The sequence below is a fragment of the Trichosurus vulpecula genome, chromosome 2, assembly GCF_011100635.1.
Source record: "Trichosurus vulpecula isolate mTriVul1 chromosome 2, mTriVul1.pri, whole genome shotgun sequence".
Lineage (NCBI taxonomy): Eukaryota > Metazoa > Chordata > Mammalia > Diprotodontia > Phalangeridae > Trichosurus > Trichosurus vulpecula.
Window position 1 is genome coordinate 189,332,656 of NC_050574.1, and position 22,275 is coordinate 189,354,930.

Consider the following 22,275-nt stretch of genomic DNA (forward strand, 5'->3'; position numbering starts at 1 on the left):
GAAAGAAACAATTCAAATATCACAGAAATACAGTCAGGATCACACAGGATCTTTCAGCTTCAGCATTAAATGACAGGAGAAATTGGAATATGATATTCTGAAAGGCAAAGGAGCTTGGACTACAACCAAGGATCAACTACCCAGCAAAACTGAGCATAATTTTCCAGGCAAGGAGATGGACATTCAATGAAATAAGGGAATTCCAGACCTTCCTGATGAAAAGGCCAGAGCTCAATGGAAAATTTGATCTCCAAATACAAAACTCAAGAGAGACATAATAAAAAGATAAATGGGGAAAAAAAACCCTAGTTAATCAATAAGATTTTAATTACATCCTTATATAGGGTTATTTTGTTTTATATATGTTTGAGATATATATATATATATATATATATTATATATACGTCAATCTTGAGAATAGTATAGTTATTATTACAATTGAAAGGGATATTCATAGACTGTGGATGTCAGTATAAAATAACGGAATAAAGTCAGATCTAAATAAATGGAAAAATATCAGTTGTTCATGGCTAGGCTGAGCTAATACAATAAAAATGACAATTTAACCTAAATTAATTTATTTATTCAGTGCCATGCCAATTAAACTACCAAAAAATTATTTTACAGAGTTGGATAAAATAATTACAAAATTCATCTGGAAGAATAAGAGGTCTAGAATATCTAGGATATTAATGAAAAGAAATGCTATGGAAGGTGGCCTAGCCATACCAGATATTAAACTGTATTATAAAGCAGCAGTCATCAAAACTACCTGGTACTGACTAAGAAACAGAGCCGTGGATCAGTGGAATAGGATAAGTCCACAGGATGCAGTAGTCAATGACTATAGCAGTCTACTCTTTGATAAACCCCAAGAATCCAGCTTCTGGGCTAAGAATTCACTATTTCACAAAAACTGCTGGGAAAATTGGAAAATGGTAGGGCAGAAACGGCATAGATCAATATCTTACACCATATACCAAAATAAAGTCAAAATGGGTTCATGATTTTGGAATAAAGGCTGATATTATAAGCAATTTGGGAAAACAAGGAATAGTCTATCTATCAGATTTATGGAAAAGCAAAGAATTCATGACACAACAAGAGATAGAGAGCATTACAAACTGCAAAATGGATAATTTTGATTATGTTAAATTGAAATGTTTTTGCATATAAAAAGCCAATGCAACAAAGATTAGGAGGGAAGTAGAAAATTGGGAGAAAATCTTTACAATTGGTGTCTCTGATAAAGGCCTCATCTCTAAAATATACAGGGAACTGAGTCAAATTTATAGGAATACAAGTCATTCCCCAATTGAGAAATGGTCAAAGGATATAAACAGACTGTTTTCAGAGGAATAAATTAAAGATATCTATAGGCATATGAAAAAATGCTCAAAATCACTACTGATTAGAGAAATGCAAATCAAAACAGCTCTTAGGTACCACATCTTTCCTGTCAGATTGGCTAAAATGACAAAACAGAAAAATGATAAATGCTGGAGAGGATGTGGGAAAATTGGAACACTGTTACATTGCTGGTGGAGTTGTGAACTGATCCAGCCATTCTGGAGAGCAATTTGGAACTATGCCCAAAGGGCTATAAAAATGTTCATACCCTTTGATCCAGTAATACCACTTCTAGGGTTGTATCCCAAAGAGATCACACAAGTGGGAAAAGGACTCATATTTATAGCGACTCTTTTTGTAGTAGCAAAGAATTAGAAATCAGGGGGATGCCCATCAATTGGGGAATGGCTGAACAAGTTTTGGTATATGAAGGTAATGGAATACTATTGTGCAATAAGAAATGGGGATGATATGGACTTCATAATAACATGGAAAAATCTGCACGTTATACATTATATAATGCTGAGTGAGTGGGGCAGAACCAGGAGAACATTATACACAACCACAGATATGTGGATTCTCTGATGACTAACTTTGATAGACTTGTCTCTTCTCAGCAATACAAGGTGCAAAGACAACTCCAAAGGACTCATGATGGAGAGAGGTATCTACATCCAGAGAAAGAACTATGGAGTATGAATGCAGATTGAGGCACACTGTTTGTTCTCCATCTTTTTCCTTTGTTTTTTTTCTCTTTTGTTTGTTTTTGGATTTTTTGGTTTTGTTTCTTCTTTCTCATGATTCATTCCATTGGTCATAATTGTTCTTTACAACTTGACTATTGTGTAAATAAGTTCAATGTGAAGTTATATGTAGAAGATATATTGGATTCCATGCCATCTTGGGGAGGAAGGGTGGTAGGGGGAGGAAGAAAATCTGGAACTCAAAATTATGTGGAACTGAGTGTTGTAAACTAAAAGTAAAAATCTTAATTATTAGAATAAAAAAAAGCAGATCAAAGAATCTGTGCTAGTAGCCCTCTTGTGTGCTCATGTCATTGGCCTTACACAGCTACAGTAGTGGCAAGCAGCATTGTTGTTACAACCTACTGCCAAGTACAGCCGATCTGCCTTATTAGAACTCATGTATGCATGGAACAATCTGCCTTGAGAGGAAGGCCATTGGCACATAACCCTTCTGGGATACACATAGAACTTACACACAAGCACCTGTGGGAAAAAATCACTCTGAATTGCTAAAAGTTTGCTGAACAAACAGCTATCGCATGACTAACTCTCCTCACTTCACAGCAACAACTGCTCATTTTATCACCATTCTCACCAGTAAAAGTGATCGCTAGCTTGTATGTATTTGCTTTACCTATGAGCAATGAGCGAAAGTTGAGCATGGTTGAATTACTACAAAAAGCTTTCCATAGCAGGGTCCTTTCCTTGACTCCCATATTGGATTTCAGTGCTGGAAAGAGTTATGGAGTCATTTTAGACATGATTGTTAATTTTTCTGGATCTCAGTTTCATCATCTGTAAAATAAGGGGTTGGACTATGTGACTTCTGTGTTCCCTTCTGGCTCTATGTCTGTGATCAGATGATCTCACCTGGGCCTAACTATAACAAGGGTCTTATAGAGTAGATGGCCTTTTGTCTTCTTATGCCTGTCTTCCACAGGTGCTTCTGTGTCTTCACTCCCTCCCTGCTAATGGATCAAGTGGGCTGATACACGGCTGTTAAGAATGATTAATGTCTTCCATACTGTTTCTGTCCTGCCAGAGTATTCATTGTGGCACCAAGATCTGAGGTCTAAGTTAGCAGTTCTTTTAAAAAATAGAACAAAATAGGTACAGTATGTGATTACACTTCCCATATGTCACGCTATATAACCCTGTGTTCCTGTGGTCAGCTTACATGGTGGCCTGCCTTTCATAGATCCCTTCATGGTTTGGACTTTAACTATTTTGACTATGTATTTTCTTTTATACCATCCTGGCAATCAAGACCAGCCAATGTGATTTTTTTTCTGAAACTTCACCTGGATAGAATTAGAGTTAGGTGGGAAGGTGGATGGGTAGAGGGAGTTAGAATTTCTCACTCATTCTACTGGCCTCTGGGCCACAACGTCCTTTAAAATTGGTGTCGTCTTCATCATATCATGGGTCCCCGATGCTGTCTTTCAATGTCCTTGTAATATTTGTGCCTCAAGGACAAATCTGAAGGGAAACCATTTTACAATCTAGTAAAGTTAAAAGTAGGTGATTCAAGGAGAAAGAACATTTTGTGATAGGACAACCAACAGATATGAAGGGAAGTCAGCCGCCTAATTGGACCTTAGTCCTCTAGGAGGCCCAAACCATATGGGATATTGGCACGGAGAGGCAGGAGATGTGGGCAAGAAGGAGGGGGAAAGGAAAGGGATAAGGAAGAGAAGAGAAATGGAAAGGAGGGGAATAAGTATTAATATAGTACCTATAATGTGCCAGATACTGTGCTAAGTCCTTTGTACCTATCTTGACCCATTTGATCCTTATAACAACTCTGGGAGGTAGGGGCTATTACTATTATCATTATTATTATTATTTCTATTTTACAGTTGAGGAAAGTGAGACTAAAAGAGGTTAAGCATAAGTGTCTGAGGCTCAATTTGAGCTCAGGTCTTCTTGACTCCCCTCCCAGATTGATTTTCTTCAGTAGGCAAACTAGACCATCTTTTGACCCAAATCTTACGTAGGCCTACATCACTGAATGGGCTCAGACCAACTGAGACCTGGGAAAGACGTTAGCTTAAAAAGGCCACAGTCTCCCTGCATCCAGGGCCATCTCCAATCGTTCTGAGCTATGTCTCGCTACTGGACTCAGATGATTCTGGAGGAGAGAGTCAGGCCAATGATTATACAGCCCTGCCTCACTTAAATCCAGTTCACTTGTAAGTCAAGATATTGCCCTCTTGATGTCCTTGGTCCTCTTTGAGAACGAAGGATGAACAACTACAACAAACAGTACTGACTCCAGACCCACGGTCCTATCTGCTATGTCACCCAGATACCTCTAAGAGAGGCAAGAAATGAGCAAAAAGGTGGGGAAAGAAAGAATAGATAAGACAACTGGAGTAGAGGTAGTAGAGGAGAGAATGTGAGGGAAGAAAAGGAGATGGGGATAAAAATTCATACAAAAAAAATAAACCCATACCTGTGATAGGGAATGGTACCATGCTGTCTCTAAGCTACCCACTACTGCCACCATTGTTACCACCACTACCATTGTAGACTGCCCTAGATGTGAACTTGGTTGAGGAGTCTAGGGCTAGTTTATCTGTCTTTGAATGACTCCTTGAATCCATAAGCTGAGAAGAATATCTGGCTACAAGTGTAGAGGAAGGGATGACAGATTCCCAAGGATATTTTATATGATATGCATGTGTAGTCTAGCAGCTCATCACTTATTTATTATATATGATTTGTTATATTTATTGTTTATTTATTATATATTTACATTTATTTATTATTTATTATATAACCTGGTTCCTGTGGTCAGCCCTCAACCCCTCCCACCATGATACCTTCTCCTGAAGACCGCAAAACTTCTTCTGCAGAGAGTGAAAAGGTCTTACATCTAAAAGGAGCAAGATGAGCAGGGAAAACCCTTTAGCAAGCATCCTAAGAGAAAGAAAAGCCACATACCTAACCTCTTAGATGGTCCTTGGAACCCGTGCTTCAAGTCATCTTATTCTGCTCTCGTTGCATTGAAAATTGTCTCCTTTCCATGAGTTCCCTTCCCTCTGTTTCCCATCCAGTAGGAAATCTTGGACCTTTCTAGGCATTTATCAGCTAGTCATTCAGCATACAGTTATTGAGTGCCTACTAAGTGCTGTGCCCTGTGGTAGCGGCTGAGAGTAAGATAGAAAGGAAACTGTTCGAGCCTTCAAGGAGCTTGCATTCTATGTGTGAGACAATATGGATGTGTATGTACACACGTGCATGTACATACTTGCATATGTAAACGTGTGTGCATACGCACGTACACATGCAGGTAGGTATTGACTCTCCATGACCCCATGGACCATGCTGTTCACAGGGTTTTCTTGGCAAAATTTCTGCAGTGGTTTGCCATTTCCTTCCCTAGTATATTAAGTTAAAGAAAGTGACTTGCCCATGGTCACACAGCTAGTAAGTGTCTAAAGCTGGATTTGAGCTCAGGTCTTCCTGACTCTAGGCTCAGCGCTCTATCTCCTGAGCTACCTAGCTGCCTATGTCTATGTATATATGTAAGTGTGTAGGTATATACATACATGTATGTACATATACACATGCATATATACATACGTGTATGTGTGTACATGTACATATGTATGTGTGTGTATATGGGGATTGAGGTGGTGGGGAATAGAAGTGAAAGTGAAGTACACCTCACAGAACACCTTAGTTCGTGCTTCATTCTAATCCAATACTTCCCCCCAGCTGCCATCACATTTACAAAATAGATACACAGAGTGATTGGGGGCGGGGAGGGCATCATATAAAAGTCTCCTCTGTTTTCTTCTGAAGTTCTGATAACTTGGGTTTCCTGGGGGTGATTTATTAAGATAACTGTTATGCTGCAGTAGAATTAGAGGTACCTATTTTGCATATTTTTCACTAATTCATTAGAGGTTAGAATATACTGGCTGGTTAACTACATTGTTTTTCACAGGAGTAAAATATATCAGCCAGTGAAATAGAGACCGGAAATTTGTTGTTGTTTTTAGTGATTGGAGTTTTTACTACGCATTTAAGTGTTAACATAAATCTTCCTTTAGTAAAGAAGTGAACAGTTCACATACACACACATATACACATAAGCAATACACCTAAGACGCCTATAATTAAATAACTGCTGTTTATATAGAGCCTTAAGGCTTGCAAATTGTTTATGTGTATTATTTCACATGAGCCTCACCACCGCCTTGTGAGCAGAACCTCCACTTTGCAGAAAATGAACCTGAAGCTCAGAGAGATTAGCTGACTTGCTCATACTGATCTTAGTTTGTAAATGTGGGAGGCAGGGGAGAAACCAGATCTCTCCTGAGCTTAACTCTGGCATGTTACCCACTCTCCCCCGTTACTTCCAGATGTAGTGAGTAAAGTCTGTTCATTTGGTTGCTGGATCGAGTCATGAGACCTGGGTCCAAATCCTGATGCTTCTACTTTATTAATTTCGTGACCTTGGGCAAATCACTTAGCCTCTTTCTGCCTCTCCTTACTTGTTTAGAACTAGATGTGCTTCTACTTAGAACTAGAAGGATGAGATTTTATTTTTGATCATAGGTTCCCAAAGTGGGTGATGCTGCTCCCTTTGGGGTGCTGGGATGGTCCAGGGGGGTGATAGTAGCCTCAGGTGAGATTGCAAGGCATTGATTAAAAATAAGGGGTGGTGGAAGCATAAGGAAAGAAGAGAAGATAAGAAAATTTTGAAAAACCATTCCTACCTGTTTCATCGGTTGCATAACAGAGTTAAGGTTATAGTGGTTACATTATTTTCCAAATAAACACACAGAATACAAGTTATAACTGATCAGTGATCAAGTCCTCCAGCAAGTCTTAACAAGCAAGTTTTGGCAGGTGAGCGTGTGGTGCGTTGTCGCGAAGTTCAGCATGCTTGAGTAGGAATATGTATGTGTGATGACTTGTTTACAACATGGTACTATATGGTTACATGACACAATATTGTGTCATGAACATTTCAATGCAGGAAAAAAACACAAGCTTGCAATAAATTATTAAATTTAAGATGTGTCATTTTTTAAAAAAATATTTTTGAAATGATGTAAATTTCAAAAACAAACAAACAAACATTAAAGTGTTAAAAAAAAAAGTCGATTTCCAGGGGGCACTGAGTATGCTTTTAAAGGAGGCAGTAGGCCAAATAACTTCGGGAACTTCTGTTCTAGATCATCAAGAGGTCGCTAGGTGGTACCGTGGATGAAGCTATGTGTATGCATCTAGAGTCAGGAAGACCTTCATTCTAATCCAGCTTAAAACGCTTACTAGGTGTGGGACTCAGGGCTCTGTTTACCTCCCTTTCTTCAACTATTAAATGGGGATCATAGTGACACTTACCTTGTAGGTTCATGAGGATCAAACGAAATGATAATTATAAAGCACTTGGTACTATACCTGTTATGTGGTACATCCTTAATGAATGTTTGTTTCCTTTCTTCCCAATTCAGCATTAAGTGTATAAACTGTAGAACTCTATAATATTCCTAGGAATCTCCATCTTCCAATGTAACAAGCATGTTTTTTTTTGTTTGTTATAGGTCAGATGGACTAACTGGCTCTCATTCAGAAGGAACCTAACAGATCAGTTACCCTGCTGTATGTCCAGAACATTGTTTGGGTCTGGGAGCTGTTTTAAAAATGATTAAAGCAGGACAAAAATGTGACAGTGACATGGGACTCCAAGCAGCCTGAGAAGCAGCTTCCAATTAATTGCTTTGCAATTGGGAGGAAGCACTTTTCGATTTCGTTGGGCCACCAGGAAAGGCACTTCCCCCACTGAAGGGTTAAAATGAGTGCCCCATTGGTTCCCAGCAAGTCATGTTATACTCAGGTGCAAGACAACAGAAATGGAGTGAAAAACAATAATGAAAGCAACGCAAGCCTGGGAGATACAAATGCCAACCAAGTCACATCAGAGGTGAGCCCCTCTGTTGGTGAGACCAAGAGATGTGGTCTTGTAGAAGAAATGGGAAATGGAAACTTAGGTGGGTCAGAGACTATCACCCAGCTTCACAAGGAGTTTCACCAACTTCAGGGATATGGTAAAGAGGCCCAGAGAGGACACATCAGCGTGAAGGAGTTTAAGATTGCTTCTACTACTCTGCTCAGGGATCTGAGTGAAGAGTACATGACAGAGGAAGCTGTTGATATCACATCGATTCCTCAGCTGATCCAGGGACCGGAGCTATCCAGTCTGAAAAGTGTTGTGCATGGGGCCCATCCAGAGGTTCTTGCTATAAGTGATGCTGACATTATCCAGCATGTGTCTAGGGAGAAACTGGCCAAAACCCAGGGTAGCAAAGAACTGAAAAGGCATTCTTTGGAAAGAGCAAGCAGCTTTCCTGCTAAAATGGAAGCATTCACAAAAGAACATGCCAGTAGCCTGGCTCATAAACACTTCCAGCCTGCTTTGCTTGATTCCATTGAAACATCATCACATCATGTTGCTGGTGGTACAGAGATATCACAGACGACATCGGCGGATCACCTTCTAAGGGCAGTGTTTCATCCAAATGACAATACCTCAGAGGAAAAGATTGTGTTTTATTCTAAACCATCTACCTCAGAAACCAAGGAAACTGTTCTCCCAGAGACCCACGTGGATGGGAGAAATTCTCCGAATATCGGCGTTGAAAGCACACCCCTTCCTGCACACAGAGATTCTCCTCTCATTTTCACTGCAGCACCTGAGGGGATCTTGAATAAGCCAGAAGCACAATTAGGTCAGGGAGAGGAGAGGCCCAAACTGGAAGTGAAAAATGTACCGTCCTTGCAGCCTGAGACTGTTTGGGAGCAAAAAATACTCCAGGTTGAATGCCAAGATTTGCCTAAGGTAGAAAGCATGGCCACATTGGAGAAGAGAGGATGGATTCAGGAAAAAGAGGGAGGAAGAGGCCCTCCCCTACCAGGTTCATGTGAGGAAGCAGTGGATCCTGTCATAAGTCAAGCAACAACTTATGTAGATGGTGGTCAAGTCCTTTTGGATTTGGGGAGAGGAAGTAGTGGCAAGGAGAAGATAAGTACTCTCTGTGATGAAGGTGCAGTAGCTACTGCCCAGAAACTGGGGTCCATTCTCCCTGTTGCCTTAGGGACTGACAGTGATCAGCTCAGTGGTGAAGGTATCCTAACCACAGCTAAGTGCTTGGGTGAAGCTGTACTGGGTAGCCTTCCCATAGTTGAAGGTCACGCAGCATTTACTCCTGACAGTCTAGCTGAGAGCAAACCCTTGAAAGTTAATGAGAATAAAGGCATAGTAGTTGGAGGAACCACCACAGTTTCAGCTCTGGACCCTTTGGGTCAAGCAAACAGTGAAACTGTATCTGTTGAACATCCCATCCGTCAGGACAGTGGTTTAGAAGCCATGAAGGATCATCAGGCTGCTGCCACTCCTGAAAATAAACCCCTTCCTGATGAAGCAGCCAGTGAAGTTGAGACAGTCGCAGGAGGAACGGCTGGTTCTCTTGGCGTCCCTAGACCATTCCAGGTAGTGACAGCTGTAGATACAAACCACCAGCCCACATCATCCAACAGTAATCTGAAGGAACTTTCCCCATTTCACAATGACACGGTGTCATCTTCCACCATCCTACCTCCCGTTGACAGTGCACAGTTACTGAACATATCTTCTAAAGTGCCTAATAAGACTGCTTGCAACAGTGGGATTCCCAAGCCAATCTTGGTGCATTCCAAGGACTCTCTTCCCAACCAGGGAGAGATTGAGAGTGACTTTGTTGAGAAACCTGAAGAAAAGATGGAAACAGAGCCCATTATCATACCTAAACCCAAACATGTGAGACCCAAAATCATCACTTATATCAGGAGGAATCCTCAGGCCCTTGGCCAGGTGGATACTTCACTGGTCCCAGTGGGGCTTCCTTATGCCACTCCATCATGTGGCATGCCCCTGTCAAAAGATCAGAAGACGTCAAGTGGTGACCTCAAACCAGCCACTAACCTCTATGAAAAATTCAAACCAGACTTACAGAAACCACGAATCTTCAGTTCCGGATTGATGGTATCCGGGATCAGGCCTCCAGGACATCATTTTAGTCAAATGAGTGAAAAGTTTTTGCAGGAGGTAAGAGAATGCAGTCTCAGTATGATGTGTGATATGTGTTTTACCTCTTACAGGAAATTTGCTGTGATGGCTGGCAATTAGGTGCTTTCCTCTAGCAAGTACCTGATGTTCATGGATGCGTTTGATACTTCTAATTGGAGAAGAGAGGTGACTTGACATTTTGGGCTGTATCATTATAATCCGATGAGTTCAAAGTAGAGCATAATCCATTTATATACAGCTTTATTGTATAAGTGAATAACAAGCAAGAGAAGAGGGGGATATAGCATAAATACCCTCCTTAAATTGTTCTGATCTCCATTTGAACAGGTTTCTTTTGAGGGATCCTTTAACCTTTCTCCTCCCTCTCTGTCTCTCTGTCTTTCTCTGTCTCTCTCTCTGTCTCTCTGTGTCTGTCTGTCTCTTCTTTGTCTCTCTCTGTCTCTGTCTCTCTCACTCTCACACACACAAACTTAGACACACACAGAGAGCTGACTATATGTGGAATGAGTTTTTGAAGAGGAGGATTCTCCCCATCTTTGTCATTTTTTTTGAAAATAAACACTCATGGCACAATAATCCAATGAAAGGAATCTTGTCTAGGTACAAGACCACATTATCACTGATTTTTCTGATTCCCTTCCAGATTTTTTTCCATTTCCTTGTTTTATTTCCACATTGCTTTGTATGTGCTAGTCACTTAAGAAGTGTCTGACGAATTAAGTTGAATTTTCCTTTTGCCTCTCTGTGTCTCCTTTGTACCACTGATGAGCAATTTGTGTTATGACTGGATATTTTTGCCAGCAATTTATTCTCTTCCGCCTTTTGAAATCATGTTCAAAACTTGGCAAAGTAGACAGATTTGCACATATCCATGGCTTCAGTCATTCAGATGGGTATGCTCTGGGCCAAGGCTGATTGGAAGGATGGATTTTTCACTTCCTTCTGACTGGCATGCCCTTATGCTTACCATGAGTCCTATATCCACACTGATGGGAACACCAGAGGTCCTTGAACTATGCCTCGTACAGAGTTTATGCTTAAAATAAATGTGTGTTAAATTGAATCAGACCCCTTTGGTTGTTTCCCTTAGGCTATAGGATAGAGACAAGGAGTAATTTCCGTGATTAGTTCTTTTACCATATGAGGACATGGTTTATATGGTAAATAACCAGTGGAATACAGGACTGTGATAAATTAAAAATGAGTCTAGAAAAAAGAGATGAGAGAAGTGAGGTTTCAGAAAGGCTGGAATGATTACCCCTGCTCCTTTTTATAAAGAGCATCTCAGGGCAGAGATATTAGATAATTTTCCAAGTGCGATTCTGAAGAGTGATGGCTTCAGTTTGCCTCTGGTAAGACAACAAATTCCGGACTAATAGGAACAGAAGTAAGCTTCAAATGAAGAAGCCATGCATTTTTAATAAAATGTCTGAGACTACCAGAAAACCCCTTCAGACTTTCCTATCCTTACTGTTAAGGCTTCTCCAGGTATCACAGTAGGGTCATGAACACAGAGAGATTAGCATAGCATCTTTCCTAGTAGAGGGGATATTAGGGATACTACCCTCTGTCTATTTCTCTGAGCTATATCTGAGTGGGTGGTCCGTACTTGCAGAGAGATAAACTTGGACAGAAGGGCCCTGGTAATAGGAATGCCCAGGGCATAAGATAGGGAGACAATAGTCTAAGGCTTGTGCGGGGTGGCTGCCTTGTGTTAATTCAATCAGATTTTAATTTCTATATTGCTAGTTTTAGGATTTAAAAAAATTAAAGTACCTTTTATTCCTTTTTGAAGTTTGATCTAATAACCTCCCCATAAGAATATATTCCCTCCATTAGAGAAGCATTTTTCGTTGATCTCTGTGTATTTACGGCCAGTCTCTGCTACCTCAAGTGCTCTGTCAACAGAGATGAAAGCGAGTGGTTTGAAGCTTTTTGCAGGTTGGCCTGTTCTATTAAAAATGTATGGTTTTTACATTTGAAGCTCATTTCTGTTCCTGATACTGAGAGATTTGTTGTTTAACTGGAGGCAAATTCTCTAACAAAATGACAAGGCATGGTAGATAATGACATCCTCGGGGTCATCTTGGAAGGAGTGAGTTTGACCTGGGAACAACATCTGTTTCCAAAGCACTGAGAAATTACAGAGAAGATCAAAACACAACAGAAGCTGTTAAATGGACCTGGAGAAATGGAGGTTAGCAAAGATGGTTAGTTTGGCGTTAATAATTGCTTGAATGGGAACACCTGTTTAAAAGTGGCAAGGTGTCATTGACCAAGAGATCAGTATGTCAGCAACCAAAATTTTAAAAATTAGTTCTGTGAACATATTTGAAAAAAAAACAAAGAAACAAGGAGAAAACAAAACTAGATTCAGAGACCTGCCTTCCCGCCCTCCCCTCAAAAGATCACAAAGCAAAGAGAGAATATTCTTTCAAAGGAATATAATCTGACACTCTCTGAATTCATATATCTACTATAACAATCATGCCTACTTTAAATATAATTCTGATAATAAAAGCTTTGAAGACATAATCTCTCACTTCAATAATGGCAGTTTTAAGGAGATTTTTGTATCTTTTTCAGTTTTAAAAGGGTATCAAATTGGGCTGGCATCTTGAACAGTTAGGATCAAAGCTTTTATAGCCTCTATTAAAATGTATTGTTTAAATGCTCATAATTGCTAAATAGAGAGTGGTTTGACATATTAAATGCATTGTAAGTTATAGCAGAGTTAATTAACCGTTATATTTTTGTAGTGTAGCCCCAGGCGCTATTTTTGATTAAATTTTAAAGGAAATTGAATCATGATTTTCACCTCATTTTTTTCATTTTTAATATAAATGAGATACAGTAAATATTAATAGGCCTTACCAGTGCAGTAAGATTTTCCATTTAAAAAGACTTTTTATAAGTAGGACTCTAATCTAGACCATTAACTATAGGGAAAAATACTTATCTTAAATTTTAGGGAGAAAGAGAAGCTTTGATCTGACTTTCTTGGGAATAATTACCTTAATCATAGGAGAAAGAGGAAGTATCTGTTATCTAGAACATGATAGGCTAATTTGGGTTCCTTCAACTTTTAGTCATTTAAATGCAGCAAGGCTGTCCAACAAAATGCTTTTTCATTTTCAGCTTTGAAAATTAGCTTGCTCTTCCTGGGTAACAACAGTATTTGCCAGTGCTGGCTTAGATCTTTGCCTACTGATGGGCTGGTGTTCTTCATATAGTTTGGTAGTGTCTGTCTCCTTATTTGCAAAGCTTCATTGCCATTGAGATCTCTTCAGGAACAGAGTAAGTTTTCATAACATTTAGATTTTCTGACAGTTTTCCTCTTTGTTTTAACCATTTGGATAAGCACTCCCATGTCATCTCATGAGCTCATGCAAAAGATTCTGAAGTCAGAAACTTGCATGATTACCATTATATCTTCTTAAAATGATATGTATTACTCAGTAACATTATTCCAGAATTGTAAAAGACAAAATGGAACATTTCATAAATCAGGGAACTGTGTGAAACTTACTACATGGCTAATTGGTAATAATACTGGAACTAGAACCCAGACCTTCTGACTCCTTTGTCCATCATGCCCCATCATCTTGTTTTTGTTATTCTAATTGTTTCTTTCTCTGAAGGTTACAGACAGACCTGGAAAAGAAGAATTTTGTTCACCCCCATATACCCACTATGAAGTCCCTCCTACTTTTTACCGATCTGCCATGCTTCTTAAACCCCAGTTGGGATTGGGCGCAATGTCCCGGCTGCCATCTGCTAAGAGCAGGATTCTGATTGCAAGTCAGAGGTCTTCGGGTACTTCTCTTCATCCACCAGGACCAATTGCAAATGCTACCAATCTCTATCATTCTGATCCTTCAGGTAAGTATTTAAATAATTGTTCTCTGATGTTTTTTTAATGAGAACACATAAAATAGAAGTAACTGAGATTAATAGCTACTGACACTTTAACAGGAACTTTTTTTCATCATTCAAAGTTGTGTCTTCTATGGGTTATGTAACTACCTCAGACTAATCAATTTCTTCCCATTTGCAAGGTACTGACTTACTGTTCAGTCCTTAGTCTTGTTATTCTTCCCCCAAGAAATGGTTTTAAAAATATTCATTTTCATGGGCAAGAGATAAGTGGTATTTGATTTTTCTTTCATCTGGGCCTATGAGATAGTCAGTGTGGGCATCTCCCACTGGGGAAACTCCCACCATGGATGCAGTTTGCTAACTCATCTGTAACTTGGAGTCTTAGAGAGTTTCCCTGGTACATTAATTCTTGACAAGTTAAGCAAGACATGTTTCATCATTCTTTTATATGTTTCCCTTTACTACACTGTATTCAAGTATTACATAATGCTAGCTAGCTAAGATTTAATATCTACTAGGCTATAGGATCATAGATATAAAGTTAGGAGGGATCTAATCCATCCTCTTCATTTTACAGGTGAAGAAACTGACTCTCAGAATGGTTAAGTGACTTGCCCAGTTTCCCATAGGTAGTAAGAGACAAAGCTGAGATTTAAATTCAGGTCTGTTGATTCCAAAGCCAGGGCTCTCTCCACCTTGCCTGAATAGATGCATTATCTGACGTTAAAGACCCTGGCAGAAAAAGTAAGGTTTATTCAAACTTGGATTTTAGAAATGTGGCATCTCCCACCCCCACCTTCCATATGACCTTCCTGAATGCTATATTCAGGTTCATGGCCCTTTGGGAGACTTCATGTATTCACACCCACAGCCCTTAAGGCCCCATTCCATAAATCTCCTAGACAAAGCCAACAGACACATAAATACCAAACAGAAAGCATTGAATAAAACGTAACAAAGTAGTATCAAAGATATTAAATCAGGTAATAAGCCCTTTTCCCCAGCCCATTTGCCCATGACTGTCTATCACCTCCTTTGACTCCAAGGGAGGCTGTGGATCCTTTATCCATTCATTCCCTCAGCATCTTCAACCCTGTAGCAGAGGGATACAGGCAGTTTAAGCTTATACACTAATGATACAGGGCAGCTAGTGGTGCAGTGGATAGAGTGCCAAGCCTGGAGTCAGGAGGACCTGAGTTCAAATTCAGCCTCAGACACTTAATAGCTGTGTGACCCTGGGCAAATCATTTAACCCTGTTTGCCTCAGTTTCCTCTGGAGAAGGAAATGGCAAACCACTGCAGTACCTTTGCCAAGAAAAGCCCTAATGGGGTCACAGAGGGTTGGACACAACTAAAAAAACAGCTAAACAACTAATACTATATCTAGCCTTGGCTTGAGAGGGCAGAGAGCAGTGTTCACCATTACCATGTATACAAAAGCCCCTGGCCTCTCCATTGCCCTGAACCTCTGCTACCAGGGTTCATTTGTTCCATTTCTCTCCAGCCTCCTGGAGGACTTCTCCTCTCCCAGTGGCTAATTATTCTGCTCTTTGTGCGAGACTATCCTTGTGTACTTTTTTTAACTTCTTCCAGTGAGTGAAGCTTTGGAAAGCTTTGTGGGAACATTTTATATATGTTATAAATGCCCTTGGGTGAGAGGCAGGTATTCTACAAAAGGTGTGAACACAACTCATTTCCCAAAGTTAATTAAACCAGTCAGGCTTCATTTAAAAGGAAAAAAAAACATTTTAGGCAGATGAACAGATGTCTTGCTCTTAAAGGATTTCATGGCTGTCTTTTTGATACCTAGTCTAAGACTTCACTCTTAGCACATCCTACCTTAAAATCAACTTGAGCTTTATCTTGTTTTTTAAATCCATTTAAAAATAATTCTTTATTTATTTGAAATAGATAAAACCTAGCTGCTGTCTTTGACAGTTAACTACCTAGTTGATATCTTTGCAAATGCCAAAAAAAAATTCAAATTCCCAACATCTTTTTTACCTGGAGTCCTCTTTTTCAGTCCTTTACTTTTTATCACTCTCCTCTGGACCTTCTCTGAGTTCTTTGCTTCTTGTTTAAGCTGTGGAAATCTTCAACAGTAATCAGGAATTTAAAGTCAAATTTTCTCCTGATTTGCCTCATACAAAAGAAAAAAAGAATTATTTAAAAACATAATAATAATAATTTTGTTGATGATAACAATAACTAGCATTTGTGGAGCAACTTAAGGTTTGCAAAGCGCTTTGCAAATATCTCGTAACAAATATCCTCATAACAACTGGGATGTAGATGCTGTAATTAGCCTCATTTTACAGATGAGGAAGTGGGCAAACAATTCCTGTCTTGAAGTCCAGTTCTTTATCCACCCAGCTGCCTCATACATGAAGGGGGAAGTGTCAAAGATTTGTATTGGACATTGTGCCTTAAATCTCAAAATTTGTATGTTTTTTCTCCTGTAGTTCATCAGTGGGGAGAGAGGAGTGCTGCTTCACAATGCATGATGGTCTAAGATAGACCACATGTGGCCTTGAGGCTGCAGGTTCCCTACCCCTGGTGTAAGAAATATAGAATTGCTAGATTTGAAGAATGAACTTTGGTTGAATTTGTGTGAGCCTAGGTAGTAAAAATGGGTTGTGTTTTTGCAATATGATAGGCTTGCCAAATATCCTGGAATTTGATTTATAAACTCATACATACCACAATCAATTAAGCAGGCAGGCAACTGGGACATTGTGAAGCACCCATGTCATGTCAATAGAATTGGAGCCTTTAAAACTCCTGCATTTCTTCATACTTGAGTATTTCAGGGATCTGTGCATTTATCGCTTTTGTATGCCTTCCATTACTTATTGGAGAAGGAAATGGCAAACCACTCCAGTCTCTTTGATCAGAGAACCCCAAATGGAGTCACAATTGAACAACAACAAAAATGCCTTCCACTGATGCCGATCTCACACTCTTTCTGATTTGTTAGAGAGTCTTTGGAAGGGATTATAGCCAAAAATTCATCATTCCATGGCCCCTTTGCTGATGAGCCTATCTGATGAACCTAGGTGGGTTTTTGGATAACAAACATATGGTCATTGGGTAAAATCAGTAATAGACTTAGTGGTAGAAGGGATCTTAGAAGTTATATAAATACAACTCATTCATTTTATCTGTGAAGAAACTGGGGCCAGAAGTTAAATGTCAGAGGTGAGATATGGATCTAGGTCCTGTAACAAGAAAGCTGGCACTTAGAGCTTAGAAAACCAGCACTCCACTGGCAAAGCCTTTGAAAACCCAGTATCATCTTCATGGTTTGATGGAGGCGTCAACAAATTTAAAATTTTTATCTCATTTATTATGCCGTCAATTATTTATTTCTATCATTCATTCATTATTTATTACTAGGCAGCAAGATGGTCCACTGAATAGAGCATTCACCTTGGAGTCAGGAGGATCTGAATTCAAATTCTCAGACACTTACTTGCTGTGTGGCCCTGGACAAGTCACTTAACTTCTGACTCCCCTAGTTTGCTTATCTGCAGAATGGCGGGGGCGGGGGGGAGGGGAGGGATAATAATAGCACCTACCTCCCAGAGTAGTTGTGAAGATCAAATGAGATGCTCTTTGTAAAGCACTTTATAACTCTAAAGAGTTATATAATCGCCTAGCCATTAACTTTTATTATTTATTTGCTAATTTAACAAACAATTCCTGAGCAAAATATACAGTGCTAGTTGCTATGTGAAGACACATGACCCATACCTACAATGAGTATTGCCTACAGTATTGCCTAGCAGATAAGGCAAATATGTAAACATCTACAGTGCAAGTCAACATATGAGAAATGTCATATTAGAATTTAAAATAAAATTGCAAAGGGAGGGAGAGTTGCTCCCAGCTGTAATGGTCAGGGAAGTTATCATGGAGAAGGTGGCTTTTTATCTGGCCTTAAACAAAGGTTGATTTTCCACAAGTTAAAAGATAAGTGATAAAAGATACATGATTGCATATGTATAAACTGTATCAGATTGCTTATCATCTCAGAGGTGGGGAAGGGGCGGAAGGGAAGGATAGAATTTGGAACTCAAAACTTTAAGGAAAGTTTAAAAAATCATTTTAACATGTAATTGGGGAAAAAAACAAAATATTATATATGAAATATGAGAGAGGAGGTAAGATGGGGTGTCCAAGTCAGCCTTAGAAGCCCGTAACCTACAACATCTCATTTCTTAACCAATCAATACATTCTTATTTCTTAGTCAACACAAAGTTGATTTCTGTTTGAAAAGTTAGATGTTCTTGGTCTTGTTATTTTAGATTTTATAAAAAGCTGACACCATCAATTGCTTTAAAAAAGGTTCTGTAAGAGATATCTGGAAACAAAACTTGGTAACTCCTACATTATACATAAAACAAAAGAAAAATTATTTCATAGCTTGGGACAGAAATACATTTTCAAACTTGACTGAAATGCTGAAATAAGCATTAGTCTCTATTTTTGTTTGTTTGTTTAGAAGAACCCTTAGGAAGTTTGGGAACCAATAAATAGAGTTTTAAACTAAAAAAAAACCAGCAAAACAAAACAAAAAGACAAAGGGAGCAAACACTCCAGACGGACAGACTCATATGAATAAACCAAGGATTGGATTGTTCAGAGTCATGGTAAGTTATCCTGAATGGATAGAATTAAGGATTTCTGTTGTAGCAAAGTAGACCTGATTGTGGAGGACTTCCAATAGTAGACAAAGGCATTTGGACTTTATCCAGTAGGCAGTAGGAAGCTATTGAAGACTTTTGAGAAAGGGAGAGAAACTCTAGAGAGGATCCTTAACCTTAATCATATCATGGACAGCTTTGGTGGTCTGTGAGCCCTATGGACCTGTTCCCAGAATCATGTTTTTAAATGATTGAAGAAACGCTAAAACTTCATTTGGAAGTTAGTGAAAGTAAAGATGTCATTTTTCCCCATCCATGTTTATGAACTCCTGAAATCTGTGGTCCAGGGACCCCAGGTAAAAAACCTCTATTTTCAAGGAACATCTTAAAAATCCCTCAGGCAGTAGCTTAGAGCAGCTTCTGTTTACATTGAGGTTTTGGAAGGACTCTGTGTTTTTATGGATCAAAGACAGTTGTACCATTAAGGGAAAGAAGAGGCAGGAAAGTCTTTAAAAAGCAGTCTGGCACAGTACCTATCACACTGCCTTGTACACACACTCAGTACCAGAGTACAGATTACCACAGATGCTCTGTAAAGATTTGTTGAATGAACGAACAAATGAATGACATCCAGAAATAATTTTAGGAGAGGGGAGTTTGGACATCCGATAGAGCATCAACTGGGACCAGAAGATATTGAAGTTCAAAAGCAACTGTGCAGGAGGAGTAAGTGCCAGAAGTCTGATTAGCAAAATGAGGAGAGAAGCAAAGGAAGAGACAAGAAGGGGTTGGGAATTTGATTTCTGCCCAGGATTATGTCATGGCCAGAAAACGATAGCAGCTTCTGTTTGCATTATGGGTTGACCAGAGTAAAATAATACGGGTCAGAGGTACCTGAGGAAGCTAATATCAATTCAAAGAAATTCAAGGAGCTTTTGCTAACTGGCCACTATGTATCAGGCCCTGTTCTAGGCTCTGGGGGCTACAAAGACAAAATGGTCCCTGTTCTCAAGGAGTTTATGCTCTAGAGTAGCAACATAGACCTATTAAAACATAAAATATATGACAAGTAGTTGAGTGGAAGGATGGAGGCAGGGATGGCACTAAGAAATGGGGAGGATGGTATTTGAGTTTAATTTCAAGATTTCAAAAGGTTCCATTTTGATATCTCAGTGAGAAACGTGGGTCTGAAACTCAGGAGGGAGGTTAGGCCTGGAGGCACATACTTAGGTGTCATCCACAAAGAAGTAATAGTTGGGAGTTATGTGAAGATCACTAAGGAAGAAAGACAAGAGAAGAGGAAGAGGCCAGAGTTTGGGGGAAATGACTGGACAAAAGAAGCGTGAGGAACCCACAAAGGAGGAGAAGGAACAGAGAGGCAGAGAGAAGAGTGTTACACGAGCCAAGAAAGGAAAGGTTCAAAAGTTGAAAGCAATCCAGAGTGATGAATACTGCAGAGGAAAGGTGGAGGAGGAGGAAGACAGGTGTTCTCTCCATTTCAAAGATAGAAAAACTGAGTCTCCAAAGTTAAATGAGTTTCCTAAGATCATATCAAAAGATCTTGTCAGAACTAAATGAAAAATAAGGTCTCATGATGCCTCACACTGTTCCCTAAGCCACATTGCTAGATAATTAATAAGACTGTTATTTAATTTAAGTAATAATCTTGTGATTTAATTAGGAAGTATGTTATTTAGTGTACTGGACCCGGAGACAGAAAAACCTGAGTTTGAATCTTGCCTCAGATACTTACTAGCTTATTATCTCTGGACAAAGCTTTAGCAACTCTCTCAGTCTCAGCTTCCCTCATCTGTAAAATCGGGATAGTTGTATCTATGTTTTGAGGATAAAATGAGATATTTGTAAAGCACTTTTGCAAACATTAAAGCTTTGTATCAATGCTAGCTATTACTGTCGTCCTTATTTTTTAAAATACTTATATTGTAAGCTACTAGAGAAAAGAATTTAGTTCTCTTTGTGCCTTGCAAATACATAATTAGCTTCTATATTAAGTTTTTAGGATTTATGGTGATTAAGAAAGGAGAGAAAAATTTTGAATGTGTTTTATAGACTCTTAGAAGCTACAATTTCAAGTACTTTTTCTATTAACTTATAATTGTAGAGAGAGGGTGATAAGGCTAAGAAATGTAATACATGAATGAGAAATATGCATGGGTGAGTCTAGTTTTGGGGGTTTGGTGAGAAAGAGGAAGATGATCCTGTTAACTTTCCCACTCTCTGAACAATGAGTATGTTAATGTGAAGGAAAGCGACTCATCAGTAGGACTTCTTGAGACCTGCCTTACTGAGTGTGACACTCACTGATAGTCATCTAAATAAAGATGGACGTTTCAGCCGTACCCCACTGTTTTATGGGTCAGCACAAATCTATTAGCTTTTCAAGGAGTTGACACTTTTTATCTATTTGCTGTCAACATGCCTCCTTAATTTGACAGGCTGTGTATGTTATCTGGGAGATTTCCTCATGTCTGTTTGCTCAGCTTTTAGGTGACCAGAGCAGAAGAACAAAGTGTAGCCTCGATAAATAGGGGAAGCCCGGATGGCTCATGGGAAAGGACTCAGCTCCTGAAGGCTCCTACTCCTCCAGGGTCAGAAGGGCCACAGAAGTTAAGGAAACTATAACTTGGACAACGGCAGTCCAGCAGAGTCAGGCAATGGGAGCAGTGGAGCTTTGACTCCACCTGAGGCTGCATGATCCAGATATATTTAGAATTTCTCTGGCAAATTTAAGTATCCTGCTGGGCTGACATGGCCATCCCCCAGTCAGCAGGGCTAGAGACCTAGGAGTTATTTTGACTCCTCCCTGCCCCCATATTTTCAACATCCAGTCTTCCTCTGTAATATCCCTTAGTTCTTTCTCTCCGTTCCATTAACCCTAATTCAAGCCCTTATTACATCTCACTTGGACCAAAGTATAACTCCTGAGTTGTTCTTCCTACCTCTAGTCTCTTCCCTCTGCCATCCATACTATGCCCTACTGACAGATTAGTCTTCCTTAAGTGTGGCCTTGATTAGGTCACTTCCTTCCTCAAAAACTTTCACAGTATCTATCAAGTAAATCCATAGCATTCAAAAGCCCTTCACATTTACTCTCCTCTTACCCTTCCAGTCTTCTCTTTGCCAGGTATACTTTAATCCAGTGATACTAGCTTTCTAGCTGTTTCATGAACAAGGCACCCCATCTCCATTTCTTGACCTTGGGGATTTTCTCTGGCTGTCTTCCATGCCTGGAATGCTCTTCCTCCTTTTCTCCACTTATTGACTTCCTTGGCTTCCCACTAGTGCTTCCCAACCAAAGTCCCATCTTCTACAGAAAGCCTTTCCTACCCCCTCTTCAATCTATTATCTCTCTTAATTATTTCCTGTATACAACTTATTTGTGTATATATTTTTTTGCTTGTTGTCTTCCCCATTAGATAGTAAGCAAGTACTATCTTTTATCTCTTTTTTTTTGAATCTCCACTGCTTACCACAGTGCCCAGCACATAGCAGACAATTGATAAATGCTTATTGACTGAATTTAGCCTGACATTCTAAATCAGGGGTGAG

General features: G+C 39.4%; 1 protein-coding gene across 1 annotated transcript in view; it reads left to right on the top strand.

Annotated features, from left to right (window-relative positions):
• The first annotated feature begins 7,839 nt into the window (after positions 1 to 7,839).
• The window catches only part of MTUS2 (microtubule associated scaffold protein 2), a 476,293-nt gene continuing 461,857 nt past the window's right edge, over positions 7,840 to 22,275 (top strand). The window contains exons 1-2 of the mRNA XM_036747013.1: positions 7,840 to 10,197; positions 13,821 to 14,061. Coding sequence (XP_036602908.1) covers positions 7,909 to 10,197; positions 13,821 to 14,061 — 2,530 coding nt within the window. The 5' untranslated portion in view covers positions 7,840 to 7,908. The remainder of the gene's footprint in view (positions 10,198 to 13,820; positions 14,062 to 22,275) is intronic.